This window comes from Rhinoraja longicauda, chromosome 19 (assembly GCF_053455715.1).
Source record: "Rhinoraja longicauda isolate Sanriku21f chromosome 19, sRhiLon1.1, whole genome shotgun sequence".
In the NCBI taxonomy this organism is placed as follows: domain Eukaryota; kingdom Metazoa; phylum Chordata; class Chondrichthyes; order Rajiformes; family Arhynchobatidae; genus Rhinoraja; species Rhinoraja longicauda.
Window position 1 is genome coordinate 29,185,399 of NC_135971.1, and position 21,729 is coordinate 29,207,127.

Below are 21,729 nucleotides of genomic sequence, written 5' to 3' on the forward strand. Positions count from 1 at the left end.
CCATGCTTTAATTGTGCGAGGGAAGAATGAATTGCTATACCCATCTGTCTTGATAGCTGGTATATCAAATTGAATCGAATGCCCTCGTCTACGAATTTGGGACACACTTCGGCGGAACTGAAAAGGAGACGGAAGAAACCGGGGGGAGGGTGGGGATGGATGATATCTCAGAAACGGTGCAGTCTTGGTGACTGGCGATAAACTGCGAACATGTGAAATGATTAATTAGTTCATGAAAGTCAAACAGTGAAAACATATGCAAGAGGACCCGGAATTTTTGTTTTATTAATTCAAGGTAAACTTTAATCAGGGTGAAAAATATGTAACACACAAGAAATGTGCAAATATCCTCAAATATTCTCCGCGGCTACACATGCATTCGTTGGCATTTTAATTTGCAGTGTTCCTAAACAAGAACTGCGCAAATATCCTCCAATATTCTCCGCGGCTACACATGCATTCGTTGGTATTTTTTTTTGGTAGTGTTCCTAAACAAGAACTGCGCAAAAATCCTCCGATATTCTCCGCGGCTACACATGCACTCGTTGGCATTTTATTTGGTAGTGTTCTCAAAAAACGTAATCATACCCGGCATCCTTGGCACTCATGTAGCCCACTGGCGTGAAATCCCTTCTCTTATTTGAGGGGAATCTCCACCACACTCTGCCCCCCAATGTCCAGCAGCGGAAGAGCCCCAGACTGTGTTCCTCCCCCAGAGAGTCTTGGCGTTGGTTGCACCAAGCTTCAGTGCGTCCTTTAGCACGCACTCCTGCAGTCGGCAGCGGGCCAGTCGGATGTGGGGGCTGTGACATGCAGAGCAGGTGGATAAAGAGGAGAATTCCATTTAAATATATTGTTCTGTCGATATCAATCATCCGTCTGTGATATTGGTTCAAAATGAATATCTTCGTTTTCCGAATGATGGGAATTTTAACCAGCTTGAGTAGACAAAAGCGTAGGATATTAAAGATAGGATCTTATTATTAAATAAATCCCATTGATTACCAAAGTCAACAGGAGCAAAATAAATCCCAGGGACATGAGCAACCCGGGCCTTATCTCTCAGTGAATTAATTTTATGAAAAAACCATCAGATTGAAAATCAACTCCTCGATGTATGTGACCAATGTTTGCTAGCGGATCGTACTGTTCCCATAGACACAAAATGCTGGAGTAAGTCAGCGGGGCAGGCAACGTCTCTGGAGAGTTTAGTTCAGAGACACAGCGCGGAAACAGGCCCTTTCGGCTCACCGGGTCCGCGCCGGCCAGCGATCCCCGCACATTAATTTTGTCTACTCAAGCTGGTTAAAATTCCCATCATTCGCACTAGGGACATTTTTCTTACATTTACCAAACCAATTAACCTACATACTCTTTGGAGTGTGGGAGGAAACCGAAGATCTCGGAGAAAACCCACGCGCTCACGGCGAGAACGGACAAACTCCGTACAGACAGCACCCGTAGTCGGGATCGAATCCGGGTTTCCGGCGCTGCATTCGCTGTAAGGCTGCAAACGGGACTTCCCCTCTTCCATTATAGATGAGGCTCTCACTAGGGTCTCTTCTACATCCTGCAGCTCCGCTCTTGCTCCCCCTCCCCCATTCGTATCAAGGATAGGATCCCCCTCGTTCTCACCTTCCACCCCATCAGCCAGCGTATCCAACAAATCATCCTCCAACATTTCCGTCACCTCCAACGGGACCCCACTACTGGCCATATCTTCCCATCCCCTCCCCTTTTTGTGTTCCGCAGAGACCGTTCCCTCCGTAACTCCCTGGTCCACTCGTCCCTTCCTACCCAAACCACCCCATCCCCGGGCACATTCCCCTGCAACCTGTCCCTTTACCTCCCCCCACAACTCAATCCAAGGACCTAAACAGTCTTTCCAAGTGAGACAGAGGTTCACCTGCACCTTCTCCAACCTCAACTATTGTATCCGCTGCTCTAGATGTCAACTTCTTTACATCGGCAAAACCAAACGCAGGCTCGGCGATCGTTTCGCTCAACACCTCCGCCCAGTCCGCCTTAACCAACCTGATCTCCCGGTGGCTGAGCACTTCAACTCCCCCTCCAACTCCCAGTCTGACCTTTCTGTCATGGGCCTCCTCCAGTGCCATAGTGAGGCACACCGGAAATTGGAGGAACAGCACCTCATATTTCGCTTGGGCAGCTTGCAGCCCATCGGTATGAACATTGACTTCTCCAACTTTAGATAGTTCCTCTGTCCCTCTCTTCCCCTCCCCCGGTTCTCCCTATATCTCCCTATCTATATCCTTCCTTTGTCCCGCCCCCCTGACATCAGTCTGAAGAAGGGTCTCGACCTTGTCCTTGTTTTATGTGGGGGGGGATCTTTTTAAATCTCTTATTTCGACCGAGATGCGACTTTTTCCGTATCGTACCTCGGTCCGCACTGCGGCCTAATATCGTGGAGCTGGCGGGGACCGACTTCCGGGAGCTCTAATCCCGGGAGGCTGCAGGACTTAACATCGCGGAGCTGGCGGTCCCTGTCGGGGATCGACCTCTGAGGTCCAACCGCAGAGCCTACTGGCTTTAACATCATGGAGCACGTGGTCCCTGTTTAGAGACCGACTTCGGGAGCTCCGACCGCGGGAGCTTCGATCGCCCCGTCGTGGGAGCCTCGATCGGCGGCAGCGGGAGCTTCGATCCGACTGCGGATGGTTCGACTCCCCCGACCGCGGGAGAATAAAGAGAGAGGACGATTAGCCTTTTTTGTCTTCCATCACAGTGAGGAATGTGAGGAATCCGCTGTGGTGGATGTTTATGTTAATTTTAATGTCGTTGTATGTCTTGTTTGGTTGATTTGGTATGGCTGTATGGTAATCGAGTTTCACTGTACCTTAATCGGTACACGTGACAATAAACAGACCTTGAAACCTTGAACCCACGTGAGGTCCACTGAGTCCACGCCGACCAGCAATCATCCTATCACATTAGTTCCACATCATCCTACCTTTGCCTACACTCCATACACACTAGGGGCAATTTACAGAGGACTATTAATCAATCTTTGGAATGTAGGAGGAAACAGGAGCAGCCGGAGGAAACCCACGCCGTTACGGGAAGGACATGCAAACTCCGCACAGACAGCAACCAACCTGGGGCTCTGGCGCAGGGAAGCAGCCCCTTTACCAGCTGACCACCCAGAATGGCACTTCTTCGAATGTGACGTGGGATTTGTCACCAGGGATGCTATAATTAGAATAATCCCGAGACCTACAAATAACCATCAATTTTAGTTCCGTTTTTTTAGTTTAGAGATACAGCGCGGAAGCAGGACCTTCGGCCCACCGAGTGCGCGCCGACCAGCGATTCAATAGACAATAGACAATATACAATAGGTGCAGGAGTAGGCCACTCGGCCCTTCGAGCCAGCACCACCATTCAAGTGTAAGAAAATAACTGCAGATGCTGGTAGAAATCGAAGGTATTTATTTAAAAAGTGCTGGAGTAACTCAGCAGGCCAGGCAGCATCTCAGGAGAGAAGGAATGGGTGACGTTTCGTGTCGAGACCCTTCTTCAGACCACCATTCAATGCGATCATGGCTGATAATTCTCAATCAATACCCCGTTCATGCCTTCTCCCCATAACCCTTGACTCCGCTATCCTTAAGAGTCTATCTAGTTATCTCTTGAATGCATTGAGAGACTAGGCCTCCACTGCCTACTGATGCAGTGAATTCCACAGATTTACAACTCTCTGACTGAAAAAGTTTTTCCTTATCTCCGTTCTAAATGGCCTACCCCTTATTCTTAAACTGTGGCCCCTGGTTCTGGACTCCCCCAACATTGGGAACACGTTTCCTCCCTCTAACGTGTCCAACCCCTTAATAATCTTATATGTTTCGATAAAATCCCCTCTCACCCTTCTAAATTCCAGTGTATACAAGCCTAGCCGCTCCAGTCTTTCAACATACAACAGTTCCGCCATTCCGGGAATTAACCACGCCCTCAAAAGCAAGAATATCCTTCCTCAAATCTGGAGACCAAAACTGCACACAGTACTCCAGGTGCGGTCTAACTAGGGCCCTATACAACTGCAGAAGGACCTCTTTGCTCCTATACTCAACTCCTCTTGTTATGAAGGCCAATATTCCATTGGCTTTCTTCACTGCCTGCTGTACCTGCATGCTTCCTTTCAGTGACTGATGCACTAGGACATCTCGTTATACTTCCCCTTTTCCCAACTTGACACCATTCAGATAATAATCTGCCTTCCTATTCTTACTACCAAAGTGGACAACCTCACACTTATCCACATTAACCTGCATCTGCCATGCATCAGCCCACTCACACAACTTGTCCAAGTCACCCTGCAACCTCAAAGCATCTTCCCCGCAGCTCATGTTACCACCCAGCTTTGTATCATCTGCCAATTTGCTAATGTTACTTTTAATCCCTTCATCCAAGTTATTAATGTATATTGTACATAACTGCGGTCCCAGCACCGAGCCTTGCGGTACCCCACTAGTCACTGCCTGCCATTGAGAAAGGAACCTATTTATCCCCACTCTTTGCCTTCTGTCTGTCAACCAATTTTCTATCCATGTCCGTACCCAACCCCCAATACCATGTGCTCTAATTTTGCCCAAAATTCCAGCGTTTAGTCGCTCCAGTCTTTCACATACGACAGTCCCGACATTCGGCGAATTAAACTAGTGAACCTACGCTGCACTCCCTCAATAGCAAGAATGTCCCTCCTCAAATTTGGAGACCAAAACTGCACACAATACTCCAGGTGCGGTCTCACTAGGGCCCTGTACGACTGCAGAAGGACCTCTGCTTCTATACTCAACTCCTCTTGTCATAAAGGCCAACATGGCATTAGCTTTCTTCACTGCCTGCTGTACCTGCATGCTAACTTTAAGTGACTGATGAACAAGGACACACAGATCTCTTTGTACTTCCCCATTTCCTAACTTGACATCATTCAGATAATAATCTGCCTTCCTGTTCTTACCACCAAAGTGGATAACCTCACATTTATCCACATTAAACTGCATCTGCCATGCATCTGCCCACTCACACAACCTGTCCAAGTCACCCTGGATCCTCATAGCATCTTCCTCACAGTCCACACTACCACCCAGCTTTATGTCATCCGCAAATTTGCTAATGTTACTTTTAATCCCTTCATCCAAGTCATTAATTTATATTGTAAATAGCTGCGGTCCCAGCACCGAGCCTTGCGGTACCCCACTGGTCACTGCCTGCCATTCTGAAAGGGACCGGTTAATCCCTACGGTCTGTTTTCTGTCTGCCAAACAATTTTCTATCCATGTCAGCACCCTACCCCCAATAATATGTGCTCTACTTTTGCCCACTAATCTCCTATGTGGGACCTTGTCAAAGGCTTTCTGAAAATCGAGGTATATCACATCCACCGGCTCTCCCCTGTCAATTTTCCTAGTTACATCCTCAAAAAATTCCAGTAGATTAGTCAAGCATGATTTCCCCTTCGTACATCCATGCTGGCTCGGAACGATCCTGTTACTGCTATCCAAATGCTCCGCAATTTTGGTCTTTTGCAATTGACTCCAGCATCTTCCCCACCATTGATGTCAGACTAACTGGTGTATAATTTCCCGTTTTCTCTCTCCCTCCTTTCTTAAAAAGTGGGACAACATTAGCCACCCTCCAATCCACAGGAACTGACCTTGAATCTATAGAACATTGGAAAATGATCACCAATGCGTCCACAATTTCTAGAGCCACCTCCTTAAGTACCCTAGGATGCAAACCATCAGGCCCTGCGGATTTATAACCCTTCAGTCCCATCAGTCTACGCAACACAATTTCCTGCCTAATGTGAATCTCCTTCAGTTCCTCTGTCACCCTTGGATCTCTGGCCACTAGAACATCTGGGAGATTGTTTGTTTCTTCCTTGGTGAAGACAGACCCAACTCGCCTGCCATTTCCTTGTTCCCCATAATAAATTCCCCTGCTTCTGACTTCAAGGGACCAACATTTGCCTTGACTATTTTTTTTCTTCTTCACATACCTAAAAAAGCTTTTACTATCCTCCTTTATATTATTGGCAAGCTTACCCTCATATCTCATATTTTCTCCCCGTATTGCCTTTTAAATTATCTTCTGTTGCTCTTTAAAAGATTCACAATCCTCTGGCTTCCCACTCTTCTTTGCTATGATATACTTCTTCTCATTTATTTTCATGCTGTCCTTGACTGCCCTTGTGAGCCACGGTTGCCTCTTAGAATCTTTCCTCCGCTTTGGGATAAATTGATCCTGCAACTTCTGCATTGTTCCCAGGAATACCTGCCATTGCTGTTCCACCGTCGTCCCTGCTAGGGCCTCCTTCCAGTCAAATGTGGCCAGCCCGTGCCTCATGCCTCTGTGATCCCCTTTCCTCTACTGTAATACCGACACTTCTGATTTTCCCTTCTCCCTCTCAATTTTTAGAGTAAAACTTATCATACTGTGATCACTGCATCCTAATGGCTCTTTTACCTCGAGTCCCCTTATCAGATCAGGTTCATTACACAACACTAAATCCAGAATTGCCTTCTCCCTGGTAGGCTCCGATACAAGCTGTTCTAAGAATCCATCTCGGAGGCACTCCACAAACTCTCTTTCCTGGGGTCCATTACCAACCTGATTTTCCCAGTCTACCTGCATGTTGAAATCTCCCATAACCACCGTAGCATTACATTTGCGACATGCCAATTTTAGTTCTTGATTCAACTTGCACCCTATGTCGAGGCTACTGTTTGGGGGCCTGCAGATAACTCACATTAGTGTCTTTTTACCCTTACAATTCCTCATTTCTATCCATACTGATTCTACATCTCCTGATTCTATGTCCCCCCTTGCAAGGGAGTGAATATCATTCCTTACCAACAGAGCGACCCCACCCCCTCTGCCCACCTGTCTCGACCCGAAACGTCACCCATTCCTTCTCTCCCGAGATGCTGCCTGACCTGCTGAGTTACTCCAGCATTTTGTGAATAAATGTCTTTTCTATACGTTGTGTACCCCTGAATATTCAGTTCCCAGTCCTGGTCCTCTTGTAGCCATGTCTCTGTGTTTCCCACAGCATCATACTTGCCAATGTCTAACAGAACCTCAAGCTCATCCACTTTATTTTTTATACTTTGCGCATTTAAATACAACACTTTAACTTCGTTATTCACTTCCCCTCTTCCACCGGTCACAATTGACCCTGACCTTACCCTCTTATCCCGTCCAGAACTTCTCTTCCCATTTATTCGAGAGTCCGTTGCAATTTCTCCTGTATTCGCTGCCCCTTTAACTCCATCTTCATATTGCCAATTTGTCACCCCCCCACTACTTAGTTTAAATCCACACGTGTAGTACTTGCAAACCTGCGTGCCAGAATGTTGGTCCCCCTGCACATTATGTAATAACGGTGCATTTGGATAGCAGTAAAAGGATAAGTCCAATTCAGCATGGATTTATGAAAGGGAAATCGTGCTTGACTAATCTTCTGGAATTTTCTGAGGACGTGACAAGTAAAATGGATGAAGGGGAGGCAGTGGATGTAGTGTATCTAGACTTTCAGAAAGCCTTTGGTAAGGTCCCGCACGGGAGATTGGTGACTAAAATTAGAGCACATAGTATTGGGGGTAGGGTGTTGACATGGATAGAAAATTGGTTGGCAGACAGGAAGCAAAGAGTAGGAGTAAACGGGTCCTTTTCAGAATGGCAGGCAGTGGCGAGTGGAGTGCCGCAAGGCTCGGTGTTGTGGAACTGTTTACAATATATTAATGTATTGGAAGAGGGAATTAGAAGCAACACTAGGAAGTTTGCGGATGACACAATGCTGGGTGGCAGTGTAAACTGTGAAGAGGCTGTTAGGAGGTTGCAGGGTGACCGGGACAGGTTGAGTGAGTGGGCAGATGCGTGGCAGATGCAGTATAATATAGATAAATGTGAGGTTATCCACTTTGGTGGCAGAAACAAGGAGGCAGATTATTATCTCAATTTAGTTTGATTAGGTCAGGGGGAGGTGCAGCGAGACCTGGGTGTCCTTGTACACCAGTCACTGAAAGTTGGCGTGCAGGTACAGCAGGCAGTGAAGAAAGCTAATGGAATGTTGGCCTTCATAACAAGAGGATTTCAGTATAGGAGTAAAGAGGTTCCTCTGCAGTTGTATGGGGCCCTTGTGGGACCACATCTGGAGTATTGTGTACAGTTTCGGTCTCCTAATTTGAGGAAGGACATTCTTGTAATTGAGGCAGAGCAGCAAAGGTTCACGAGATTGATCCCTGGGATGGCAGGACTGACATATGAGGAATGATTGAAAAGACTAGGCTTGTATTCACTGGAGTTTAGAAGGATGAGAGGAGATCTTATAGAAACATATAAAATTATAAAAGGACTGGACAAGCTAGATGCAGGAAAAAATGTTCCCAATGTTGGGCGAGTCCAGAACCAGGGGTCACAGTCTCAGAATAAAGGGGAGGCCATTTAAAACTGAGGTGAGAAAAAACCTTTTCACCCAGAAAACATTGGTGGATTTGTGGAATTCTCTGCCACAGAGGGCATTGGAAGCCAAATCACTGGATGGATTTAAGCGAGAGTTAGATAGAACTCTAGGGTCTAGTGGAATCAAAGGATATGGGGAGAAGGCAGGCACGGGTTATTGATTGGGGACGATCAGCCATGATCACAATGAATGGCGGTGCTGGCTCGAAGGGTCGTATGGCCTCCCCTGCACCTATTTTCTATGTTTCTATGTTTCTATTAAAGCTACCCTACGCACACTGGCGAGAATTTATAATTATACCTAGCCAAATAGCCTACAAATCTGTCCGTTTTTGAGTGGAGGGGGAAACCGGAGAAAACCCACGCATGTTACGGGAAGAACATACAAACTCCATACAGATAGCACCCGTAGACAAGATCGAACGCACGGTGTAAGGCAGCAACTCTGCCGTGGCACCCTATTAACGGTCCATCACATTTCACGTATAGAAATCTCGATTAACAATCATGTCTGTCTCAACGTTTCATATTTATTTTACCTTTGCAGCTAATCTGATGGCAATCGTCATTCTCTGTCGTGGAATCTGCGGTCTATCCAAATGCATCACCCGGTACCTGCTGTCCATGGCAGTCGCTGACCTAATGGTTCTGATATTTGAAGTAATTCTCTATGAGATTAAGGACAGCTATCTCCCCTATTCCTTCCTGAACTATACACCAGTCTGCAGTCTCAACCTGACTCTGCTTTTTGTTTCTCTTGATTGCTCCGTCTGGTTAACCGTGGTTTTCACCTTTGATCGATTCCTTGCTATTTGTTGCCAAACGTTACGAGCAAAATATTGCACCGAGAAAACTGCTGCTCTGGCGGTCGCTTTCGTGAGCTTCTCAAGCGTTTTAGAAAATGCTGCTGTATATTTTATATACGAACCTCGGGAAATAATTGACCAAATACCTTGGTCTTGCTTTGTCAAATCCAGCTTCTATACTTTGCCCATATGGGCAGCATATTTGTGGCTCGATACTATTTTAACCCCGTTCATGCCATTTGTTTTGATTGTTCTGCTTAATGCCCTGACAATTCGACACATAGTTCTCGCCAATAGAGTGAGGGGGGGTCTTCGAGGAGGGAAGAACAATGTCAAGAACATGGACCCAGAGATGGCGAATAGAAAGAAATCGATTACTTTACTGCTCTCTATATCTGGCTCATTTATTCTGCTATGGGTGGTAATTTTCGTTTGCTTCGTAGCAGTGCAATTTACAGATACCCGTTTCATAAAAGCAAATTACAACGACCCCTTCACAATTGCGGAACAATCCGGTTATATGCTCAGATGCCTAAGCTCTTGCACAAACACGTTTATTTATGCAGTGTCACAGAGCAAATTCAGAAATGAAATGAAGAAGATTATAAAACGACCGCTGGAACTCTTTAGTCATATGAGAAAGAAAAAATAGGTTCATCCTTTCACTCGTTTAAAATGCACATTCGTCTACGTTCAGGCATTCTATAAATTTAATGTGTATCGAGGATCTGCAGAGGAAATCTGTATTATCTGTTTCCGAAAGAATGCCAAATGACATAAAATAAGCAATTTGATGCCTGGAGTCTTGTCGGTTCAATTCAATGGTCCCCACGACTACCTTTCATATCGACTTGATCTTTCTGATTGAAAGATAGAACATGGAAACAGGACCTTCGGCCAACATAGTCCACGCCGATCACTCATCACCCATTCACACTAGTTCCATACTAATCCTCTTTCACATCCACTCCCTGCATACTTCGAACATTTTTACAGAAGCCAATTCACCTACAAACCCAAACGTTTTTGTGGAAGTGGGTGGAAACCGGAGCACCCGGAGATGTTCACGCGGTCACGGGGGGAACATGCAAACTCCGCACAAACAGCACCAAGGTCAGGATCGAACCCGAGTCTCTGACATTGTGAGGCAGTAGCTCTGCCAGATACGACTCTGTACTGCAAGGAATGTCATTTGGGCTATTCAATATTTTCTGCAACAATCTCACCTTTTGAATTTTAATAATTTGCTCATCTTTTGTTTTCAGAATCTAGCGTGATCAAATTTTGGGTGAGCTTGCGGGCGAGTGGCTGGGATACTGGGGAGTGTTTTCCATGCTTCTGTGAAGTAGGCTACTCAATTAATATGAGACTGTGTATTTAAATTTGTAGAGTTTAATTTAGGGACACGTTGTGGAAAGACCCATCGGCCTACTGAGTCTCCGCCGACCAACGATCACTCGTACACTTGTTTAATGTTATTCCGGTCTCGCATCCTACACACTAGGAGCAAATTAACCTACAAACCTGCACATCTTTGCAATGTTGCAGAAAACAGGAGCACCCGGAGAAAACCCACGCGGTCACAGGGAAAACGTACAAACTCCGGTCAGACAGCTCCCGTCGTCAGGTTCGAAATCACATATCTGGCGTTGCAATCCACCGCTGCGCCACTGTACGGAACTACAAAGCAAACATTCCCTACAAAATTAGTTTTGACAGAGTCATAGAATGATACAGTGTGGAAACAGGTCCTTCAGGCTAACTCGCCCACACCGGCCAACAATATCCTAGCGACACTAGTCCCACTTGCCTGCACTTGGTCCATATCCCTCCAAACCTGTCCTATCCATGTACCTATCTAACAGTTTCTTAAACGATGGGACAGTACCAGCCTCAACTACATCCTCTGGCAGCTTGTTCCAAACACCCACCACTCTTTGTGTGAAAAAGTTACCCCTCGCCTCAGATTCCAATCAAATATTTTCCCCTTCACCTTGAACCTATGCTCTCCGGTCCTCGATTGCTCTACTCTGGGCAAAAGACTCTGTGCATCTACCTCGATCTATTCCTCTCATGATTTTGTGTACCTCAATAAGATCACCGCTCATCCTCCTGCGCTCCATGGAATAGAGACCCAGCCTACTCAACCTCTCCCTATAGCTCACACCTTCTTGTCTTGGCAACATCCTTGTAATATTTTTCTGAACTGTTTCAAGCTTGACAATATCTTCCCTATAACAGATTCTAAATGCGGTCTCACCAACGTCTTATACAACTGCAAAACTATCTCCCAACTTACATACTCAATACTCCCTCTCTAGTTACCCTTTTCCCCTTATGTATTTATAGAATATTTTGGGATAGTCCTTAATGCTACCCGCCAGACCTACCTCCTGGCCCCTTTTTGCTCTTCTGATTTCCTTTTTTAGTTTACTCCTTAGTTCCGAAACTCCTCCAAGGATGCACTTGATCCTAGCTGCCTATACCCGTCCCATGCATCAATAGACAATAGACAATAGACAATAGACAATAGGTGCAGGAGTAGGCCATTCGGCCCTTCGAGCCAGCACCGCCATTTAATATGATCATGGCTGATCATTCACAATCAGTACCCCGTTCCTGCTATCTCCCCATACCCCCTGACTCCGCTATCATTAAGAGCTCTATCGAGCTCTCGCTTGAAAGCATCCAGAGAATTGGCCTCCGCTGCCTTCTGAGGCAGAGAATTCCACAGATTTACAACTCCCTGACTGAAAAGGTTTTTTCTCGCCTCCGTTCTAAATGGCCTACCCCTTATTCTTAAACTGTGGCCCGTGGTTCTGGACTCCTCCAACATTGGGAACATGTTTCCTGCTTCACAGAAGCATGTGTCCAATCCCTTAATAATTTTATACGTTTCAATAAGATCCCCTCTCATCCTTCTAAATTCCAGTGCTTAGTCGCTCCAGTCTTTCACATACGACAGTCCCGCCATTCCGGGAATTAACCTAGTGAACCTACGCTGCACTCCCTCAATAGCAAGAATTTCCTTCCTCAAATTTGGAGACCAAAACTGCACACAGTACTCCAGGTGCGGCCTCATTAGGCCCTGTACGACTGCAAAAGGACCTCTTTGCTTCTATACTCAACTCCTCTTGTCATAAAGGCCAACATGCCATTAGCTTTCTTCATTGCCTGCTGTACCTGCACGCTAACTTTAAGTGATTGATGAACAAGGACACACCGATTCTTTGTACTTCCCCATTTCCTTACTTGACATCATTCAGATAATAATCTGCCTTCCTGTGCTTACCACCAAAGTGGATAACCTCAAATTTATCCACATTAAACTGCATCTGCCATGCATCTGCCCACTCACACAACCTGTCCAAGTCACCCTGCAACCTCATAGCATCTTCCTCACAGTTCACACTGCCACCCAGCTTTGTATCATCCGCAAATTTGCTAATGTTACTTTTAATCCCTTCATCCAAGTCATTAATTTATATTGTAAATAGCTGCGGTCCCAGCACCGAGCCTTGCGGTACCCCACTAGTCACTGCCTTCCATTCTGAAAGGGACCCGTTAATCCCTACGGTTTGTTTTCTGTTTGCCAACCAATTTTCTATCCATGTCAGCACCCTACCCTTCTTGTTTTTGACTAATGTCTCAATTTCGCTCGTCAGCCAAGCTTCCTTGCGTTTGCCTGCTTTGCCCTTCACTCTAACGGGGACGTACACATCATGAGCTTTCTTCGGCACACTATTAAAGACATCCCATTTGGCGACGTTTCTTTCCTCTCAAACAACCTGCTTCAGTCAACTTGAGCAAGACCTTATACATATATATATATATATATATATATATATATATTCGTTTATTCGTCCAACACCGGGGAAATTTACAGTGTTACAGCAGCAAAGTGGATAGCAAGAGATCATTAACCATATAACCATATAACAACTACAGCACGGAAACAGGCCCGTTCGGCCCTACCAGTCCACGCCGACCAATCTCTCTGACCTAGTCTCATCTACCTGCTCTCAGACCATAACCCTCCAATCCCCTCTCATCCATATACCTATCCAATTTACTCTTAAATAATAAAAGCGAGCCTGCCTCCACCACTTCCACCGGAAGCCCATTCCATACAGCCACCACCCTCTGAGTAAAGAAATTACCCCTCATGTTACCCCTAAACTTTTGTCCCTCAATTCTAAAGTTATGTCCCCTTGTTGGAATCTTCCCCACTCTCAAGGGGAAAAGCCTACCCACGTCAACTCTGTCCGTCCCTCTTAAAATTTTAAAAACCTCTATCAAGTCCCCCCTCAACCTTCTACGCTCCAAAGAATAAAGACCCAACCTGTTCAACCTCTCTCTGTAGCTTAAGTGCTGAAACCCAGGCAACATTCTTGTAAGTCTCCTCTGTACCCTCTCCATTTTGTCGACATCCTTCCTATAATTTGGCGACCAGAACTGCACACCATACTCCAGATTCGGCCTCACCAATGCCCTGTACAATTTTAACATTACATCCCAACTTCTATACTCGATGCTCTGATTTATAAAGGCAAGCATACCAAACGCCTTCTTCACCACCCTATCCACATGAGATTCCACCTTCAGGGAACAATGCACAGTTATTCCCAGATCCCTCTGTTGCACTGCATTCCTCAATTCCCTACCATTTACCCTGTACGTCCTATTTTGATTTGTCCTACCAAAATGCAGCACCTCACACTTATCAGCTTTAAACTCCATCTGCCATCTTTCAGCCCACCCTTCCAAAAGGCCCAAGTCTCTCTGTAGACTTTGAAACTCTACTTCATTATTAACTACACCACCTATCTTAGTATCATCTGCATATTTACTAATCCAATTTGCCACACCATCATCCAGATCATTAATGTAAATGACAAACAACAGTGGACCCAACACAGATCCTTGGGGTACTCCACTAGACACTGGCCTCCAACCTGACATACAGTTGTCAACCATTGCCCTCTGGTATCTCCCATTCAGCCATTGTTGAATCCATCTTGCAACCTCACTATTAATACCCAACGGTTTAACCTTCTTAATCAACCTACCATGTGGAACCTTGTCAAGTGCCTTACTAAAGTCCATATAGACAACATCATTCATTATAAATAAAAGTAAAGACAATGATAAATTGTATTCCGTAGCTGTTACTGGTGACTCGTCTGCTGGGAGCAGTGCTGGTTGTACAGTCTCACAGCAGCGGGAAGGGAGGACCTCCTATATTTTTCCTTCACGCACTTGGGCTGAAGGAGTCTGACACTGAAGGAGCTACTCAGTGCAGTGACAGTGTCCTGCATGGGGTGGGAGTCGTTGTCCAGCAGTGATGTTAGCTTTGCCATTATCCTCCCCTCTCCCACCACCTGCACTGAGTGGAGGGGGAAACCCAGGACAGAGCTGGCCTTCCTGACCAGCTTGTCAAGTATCTTCCCTTCCGCCGCTGAGATGCTGCTGCTCCAGCAGACCACTCCATAGAAAATGGCTGATGTAACCACCGTGTTATAGAAGGTCATTAGGAGTGCCCCCTGCATCCAAAGGACATGAGTCTCCTTAGCAGATAAAGTCTGGTCTGGCCCTTCTTGTATAGCGCATCGGTGTTTTCGGTCCAGTCCATTTATTATTGAGGTAAACACCCAGGTACTTATAAGAGTCCACCCTCCCGATGTCCATTCCCTGGATGTTCACCGGTGTCGGGGGGACCTGGCTGCGCCTGCAGAAATCCACCACCATCTCCCTGGTTTTGCCCGCGTTGATCCGGAGGCAGTTCCGCTGGCACCAGTCCATAAACTCCTTGATCAGTTCTCTGTACACCCTGTCCTCGTTGCCCGTGATGAGGCTGACGATGGCAGAGTCGTCAGAGAACTTCTGTAGATAGGAGCATGCAGAGCTGTGCCTGAAGTCCGCAGTGTACAGGGTTAACATGAATGGAGCTAGTACTGTTCCCTGCGGAACTGCTGTGCTGCAGACCACACTGTCATGGCCCAGGTCCTTTGTCCTCACATACTGTGGTCGGTTGGTGAGGTAGTCCAGAGTCCAGGATGTGAGGTAGTGATCCACTCCTGTGCGCTCCAGCTGCCCCCCAGAAGCCACGACTGGATGGTGTTGAATGCGCTGGAAAAATCAAAAAACATGATTCTCACAGTGCTATCCGGTTTCTCCAGGTGTGAAAGAGCTCTGTTCCGTAGGTAGATGATGGCGTCCTCCACCCCCGATGCGAGTCTGGTAGGCGAACTGCAGCGGATCCATTGATGGTCTCACCAGCGGGCGAAGATGGGCGAGGACAAGTCGGTCCAGTTTCCTCATCAGGTGTGATGTTAGTGGCTGTTGAGTTCCTTCGGGTGCGGCGTCTTTGACACCGGTACCACGCAGGATGTTTTCCACAGCTGTGGAACTCTCCCCAGTTTCAGGCTCAGATTGAAGACGTGCTCCACTATTCTGCACAGCTGGTCTGCACAGGACTTGAGGAGCCTCGAGCTGATGCCATCCGGATCAGCCGCCTTCCTCGCATTGATCTGCCTGAGCTTATTTCTCACCTGGTCTGTGGAGAAAGAGAGTTTGGAGCACAGGGGCTGGGTGCTCAAGGGTGTGAGAGGAGGAGGGAGTGGGGGGGGGGGGTGGTGTGGGGGAGGAGGTGGGGGTGGTGGGGTTGGGGCAGAAGAAGCAGGAGCAGTGGATGGTGACTATGACCCAAGTGCTGTGGGAGGGGACGTGCAGACAAGGGGGGCTGCAGCAGGGGTGACTGGACCGGGGGAGTGGCGGGACCTAATCGAACTCTGGTCACTGGTCCCAAAAGACTCCGCACACACTTTATTGCCCTTCCCAATTTCCCAATACTCGATCCAGCTTTGCCCTCTCACGTGTGGGGGCAGCGTCGGTTCACGAGGTTAATCCCCGGGATGGCAGAACTGTCATATGAGGAAAGATAGGAAGGACTGGGCTTGTATTCACTGGAATTTAGAAGGATGAGAGGGGATCTTATTTTAAAATTATAGAAGGACTGGACAAGCCAGATGCAGGAAAAATGTTCCCAATGTCGGGGGAGTCCAGAATCAGCGGCCACAGTCTATGAATAAAGGGGAGGCTATTTAAAACTGAGACGAGAAAAAAACTTCTTCACCCAGAGAGTTATGAATTTGTGGAATTCTCTGCCACAGAAGGCAGTGGAGGCCAATTCACTGGATGAATTTAAAAGAGATTTAGATGGGCTAGCGGAATCAAGGAATATGGGGAGAAGGCAGGCACGGTTTACTGATTGTGGAAGATCAGCCATGATCACAATTGAAGGGCCAAATGGCTTCGTCTTGCTCCTATTTTCTATGTTTCTATGTTTTACCCTCCATACCAGCTTCTCGCCTCTCTGCCCTACACGAGATCCCACCACCCTGCCAATCTAGTTTAAACCCTCTCGTGTAGCATTAGCAAACCTTCCCACTGGGATGTTGATTCCCCTCCAGTTACCGTGCATCCCCTCCCTTTTATGCAGGTCACCCCTGCCCCTGAAATGATCCCAATGATCCAGAATTCTGAATCCCTGCCCCCTGCACTAACTCCTCAGCCACACATTCATTTCTCCTGTCTTCCCATTCTTACCTTCACTAGCACGAGGTACAGGAAGCATTCCTAAGATCACTACCATGCAGGTCCTGCTTTTCAGTCTTCTACCCAGTTCCGATAACTCTTGTTGTTGAACTTCCTTCCTCTTCATACCTATATAATTTGTGCCAACGTGCGCAACAGCCTCCGGCTATTGCCCCTCACTCTTGCGGATGCAGTGCAGCCGCTCTGAGACATCCTGGACCCTGGCACCAGGAAGGCAACACAGCATCCTGGAGTCTCGCCTGCTGCCGCAGAATCTCCTGTTCGCACCTCTGACGATGGAGTCTCCCACCACTAAGGCTCTGCCTGACGCCACTGTTTCCCGTTGAGCGTCGGCATCAGGGCAGTGGCTACCACTCAATCTTGTCGTGTCGTCCGCTCCCAATACTGATGAGGATGACGTTATTTTAAAATTGGTGACTGTTGTTTTCTAAACTGCAAAAAGACAGTTTTGACCGTGTAACTTTTTTTGTATGTTTATTTTTGTTTTCTGAATAAAAGTATTTGTATTTTTCTTTAAAAGACGGCGTACCTGTTTTCATTAGGTCCTGCACTCCATGTTTTCTCACAGTCACCCACCTTCGCTCTTCCTATATTCTTGGCGTGACAACCTCACTGTGGGCCCTGTCCAGGGAACTCTCGTTTTACCGGATGGCCCTAAGGGCAGTCAGCTGCAGCTCCAGTTCCCCAACACGTTCATTCAGGTGCTGCATCTGGACACAATTTCTGCAGGTGTAGTTGTGAGAAGCACCAGCGATGCCCCTGACTTCCCACGTCCTGCAAGGAACACACTGTATCATCTTGCCTGCCGTTTCTTCGGTTGACAAAAATCACAAATTTCGAATCAAGTGCAGCCTCTTTGCCTCAGCCTCCTCGCCAAAGACTCTTGAGCCAAACCCTTACATATTTCCATCTGATTCCTCTAATTTCTCTGGAAATCGCCGCTCACGCGGCCTCCTACCCCAGGCATTATTCTGTTGGACCTGTTATTCACCTCCATTAATTTAAGAATACATTTCTTTTAATAATTTAGGCAAAATGTGTTAATCGTTAGTCCTACCATTACGAAATGTAGACGGTTTCTTGGTGTAGACGGTTACTAAGGTGCACAAACATTTCTTACCTCAGAGTGCAATAAATGTCTGAAATTCTCTGTCCGAGAGGATGATAGAGACCAGATCATTAGATATATTGGATGTGAAATGGATAAAGATGAATGGTCTGCTGGAGGAATTCAGCAGGTCAGGCAGCATCTGTGGAGGCAAAGGGACGTTTGACGTTTCGGGTCGTGACCGTTCAGATGGCAAATAGCCGTGGCGCAGCAGTAGAGTTGCTGCCTTTCAGCGCCAGAAACCCGGGTTCGATCCTGACGACGGGTGCTGTCTGTACGGAGTTTATACGTTCTCCCCGTGACCTACACTTTCCCCCCAGATCTTCGGTTTCCTCCCACACTCCAAACACGTATAGGTTTGGAGGTTAATTAGCTTGGTGTAAATGTAAAATCGTCCGTAGCGTGTGACGGGTAGTGTTCCATGTGCGGGGATCGCTGGTCGGTGCAGACTCGGTGGGTCGAAGGGTGATAAGTGTAACCAGACGCTGTGGGGTATGATGGACAGAGGGAACGAGGTGGTGGTGGGAGGGAGTATTAGAGACAGAGCCCAGTATGTGATAGATTGAAACTGATAAGGCACACGGAGCCAGGCGAGGGTAGCATTTGGGAAACGTAGAATGGGAGGCTTGAAGCTGATGTTGAAGAAGATAATGAAATGATAGTGGGCACCTGGAACAAGATGGATGGATTAAGAGCAATCAGTCAGGGGAATAGACAGGGCGGCTGAAAATAGAAAAGGAGAACAAACAGAGAGGAACTTGGCTACGCAAGTGAGGTGTTGTTCTTCGAGCTGGCGTATTGCCTCATCCTGCCGGTGTAGGATGGTGTGGGAATGGAAAAGGGATTACAAATATTATGCAACCGAAACGTCTATATAAAAGTTGCGGACCGCGTGCACGTGGTCTGCAAAACGGTTGTCTAGACTGTTCTTAGTCTCAGAGGTGGCGACATCGAGCGCAGGATTCAATCGACAACGTTGGAGGAGGTGCACATGGATCTCTGCCTTTGAAGATGTGTTTATGGCCCTGGATAGTATTGGCTGATGTGATGCATGGACAGGTGTTGTATATCCTGTGGGTAAACGGGAATTGCTAAGAGATAGGGGAAGGTGGAGGGGCAAGGAAGGGTGGATCAATGCGTCGCGGAGAGAGTGATCCCCGCGAAAAGCAAAAAGGGGAGTGGGCAAGATGTAACTGGTGGTGGGATCAATTATTTTTTACATCTTCTCTATCTTCACCACATTCAAAACATCGCTGAAGTTTCACCTGTTCAGTACTGCCTTCAACCACTGAAGGTCACCTCACCTTCTTTCTCTGTTCGTTTATTTATTTATTTATTTATTTATTTATTTATTATGAATTTATTTATTCATTTCCCTATGTTCTCTAAATCTCTGTAAAGCGTCTTTGAGTATATGAAAAGCGCTATATAAATAAAATACATTATTATTATTATTATTAATCGCATTCTTCCAATGGTAGAACGACCAGAACTGCACACAATATTCCAGGCGTGATCTGCATTTTCAGCAGACGTTCCGACTCCTTCATTCAATGAAAATAGACATAAAATGCTGGATTCAGGCAGTGGTTCAGGCAGCATCTCTGGAGCAAAGGAATAGACCCTTACCTTTCTCCAGAGATGCAAGAGAAAATGAATAGACCCGTTGAGCTTATCGTTTAAAATTTTAAATGTTAAATGTTGTCTAGTATCAGCCTCGACCATTTCTTCCAGCTGCTCGTTCGACATACCCATTGCACTCTGTTTTATTTTCACTTTGGACTACATGTTGTACTTGTGTATGGCTTTATTTTACTCATGTGTGATATGTATGGTATCAGGCAATTAAATACCACAACCCCCAATATGGTCTGACCCACGTAGGCTATTATTGTTATAAATGCACTATTATTTTATTTTAAAATTTTGATTTAATCGGCAAAGTGCCAACCCATGGCAACAGCATTCTCACCCATATCTTCAACATCGGCGAAAGGGCACTGGTCCTTGTGGCATGCCGCTGGCCATAGTCTTTCATCTGAAAACCACGCCCCAATAACCACACTGTCATCCCATTAAACCTTCCGTTGGAAGGTTTCGAAGGTTTCGTGGATTCCGTGGAAATCTCACGCTGGATCTCATGTGATCTCATGTGATGTAATCAACCGTGCCACCTGGTGGAACTTTGTCAAAGGCCTTGATAAAGTCTTTGTAGGAAATGTCTACTGCCCTGCGCTCGTCAGTCTATTAGGTCGAAAGAACATAAATTCGTGAGACAACATTTCTCACGTGCAAATCTATGCTGATTATTCCTAACAGTTCTCTACTTCCAAAATGCTTGTAAAGCCCGTATATAATATTGCACAAACATGATATTACATTCACAAAATTCTGGAGTAACTCAGCAGGTCAGGCAGCATCTCAGGAGAGAAGGAATGGGTGACGTTTCGGGTAAAGACCCTTCTTCAGACTGATGTCAGGGGGCGGGACAAAGGAAGGATATAGGTGGAGACAGTAAGATAGAGGGAGAACTGGGAAGGGGAAGGGAAGAGAGGGACAGAGGAACTATCTAAAGTTGGAGAAGTCAATGTTCATACCGCTGGGCTGCAAGCTGCCCTAGCGAAATATGAGGTGCTGTTCCTCCAATTTCCGGTGGGCCTCACTATGGCAGTTATTTTCTTACACTATCGTGTGGTAAAGTCCACGATGAGGGATGTGCAAAGATGGGGGGGGGGGGGGGGTTGGGGGGGGGGGGGGGGGAGGTGTGATGGTGGGGGTCCGTCTACCCCACGACAGTAGGGGAGTTGTACAATTTGATAGCCGCAGGGGGAAAGGATCTCCTGTGGCGTTCTGTGCTGCACCTTGGTGGGACCAGTCTGTTGCTGAATGTGCTCCTCGGGTTGACCATGGAGGGGTTGAGATGTATTGTTCAGGATGCTCCTATATCGTATGTGTTCGTATATCCCTATGCTTCAGAATATCACCTTCTTCGCTCCGGAATTGTCTCGCATCCACGGCCTTCTCCAAGGGAACTACACACTGGAAGCATTCGTTGAATAGCTTTACCATTGCCCGTAGTTCCACACATAGGGGACTGCGATCCCTTGATCTGTCAGGGGAAATATTATTTTCCTAATTACAGATTTGCTCTTAATATACCTATGGAAGCTACTCGGGTTCCCTTTGCCTTGTCAACAAGAAGATCCCAAGCTTCACTTTCCCCTCCGTTTTCTTTCGTAAGTGATTGGCGGATTCTCTCATCTGCAAACACCTATCACTTGCCATACTTTGTCCAACTTGCTTCCAGCTTTCTTCCACCCCACCGCAATCAGTCTGAAAAAGGCCCCCAACCCGAAACACCACCTATCTACATTCTCTGGAGATGCTGCTTGATCAGCTAAGTTATCCCAGCACGTTGTTGTTGTGAACCAACATCTGCAGTTATTTGTATTAGAGTACTCTCAAACTCTGACTTTTCGTTTAAAAAAAATCTTTCAATTAGAACTCCGTCAGGCTTTTAAGATACGATGAAAACCTAAACTGCTTGGTAAGGGTCTCGACCCGAAACGTCACCCATTCCTTCTCTCCGGAGATGCTGCCTGTCCCGCTGACTTATTCCAGCATATTGTGTACACATGTGGATAGTCTGACAATCCAGGAATTGGCCTGACGAACCATTGGAGTGTTTCGGTTCTGGCAAGCGTAACCACAGTA

General features: G+C 46.6%; 1 protein-coding gene and 1 pseudogene across 2 annotated transcripts in view; both read left to right on the forward strand.

Annotated features, from left to right (window-relative positions):
- LOC144603211 (major histocompatibility complex class I-related protein 1-like) overlaps nucleotides 1-21,729 on the forward strand; it is a 1,020,820-nt pseudogene that overhangs the window by 244,888 nt on the left and 754,203 nt on the right. The gene's annotated exons all lie outside the window — the stretch shown is intronic.
- LOC144602750 (uncharacterized) lies at nucleotides 8,992-9,942 on the forward strand. Its single transcript, XM_078415886.1, has one exon. The coding sequence runs from the start codon at nucleotides 8,992-8,994 to the stop codon at nucleotides 9,940-9,942; it is 951 nt and encodes a 316-aa protein (XP_078272012.1).

Excerpts from the sequence above, each read along its gene's own strand:
- LOC144602750 (XM_078415886.1), top strand. The coding sequence starts at position 8,992 with ATGTCTGTCTCAACGTTTCATATTTATTTTACCTTTGCAGCTAATCTG.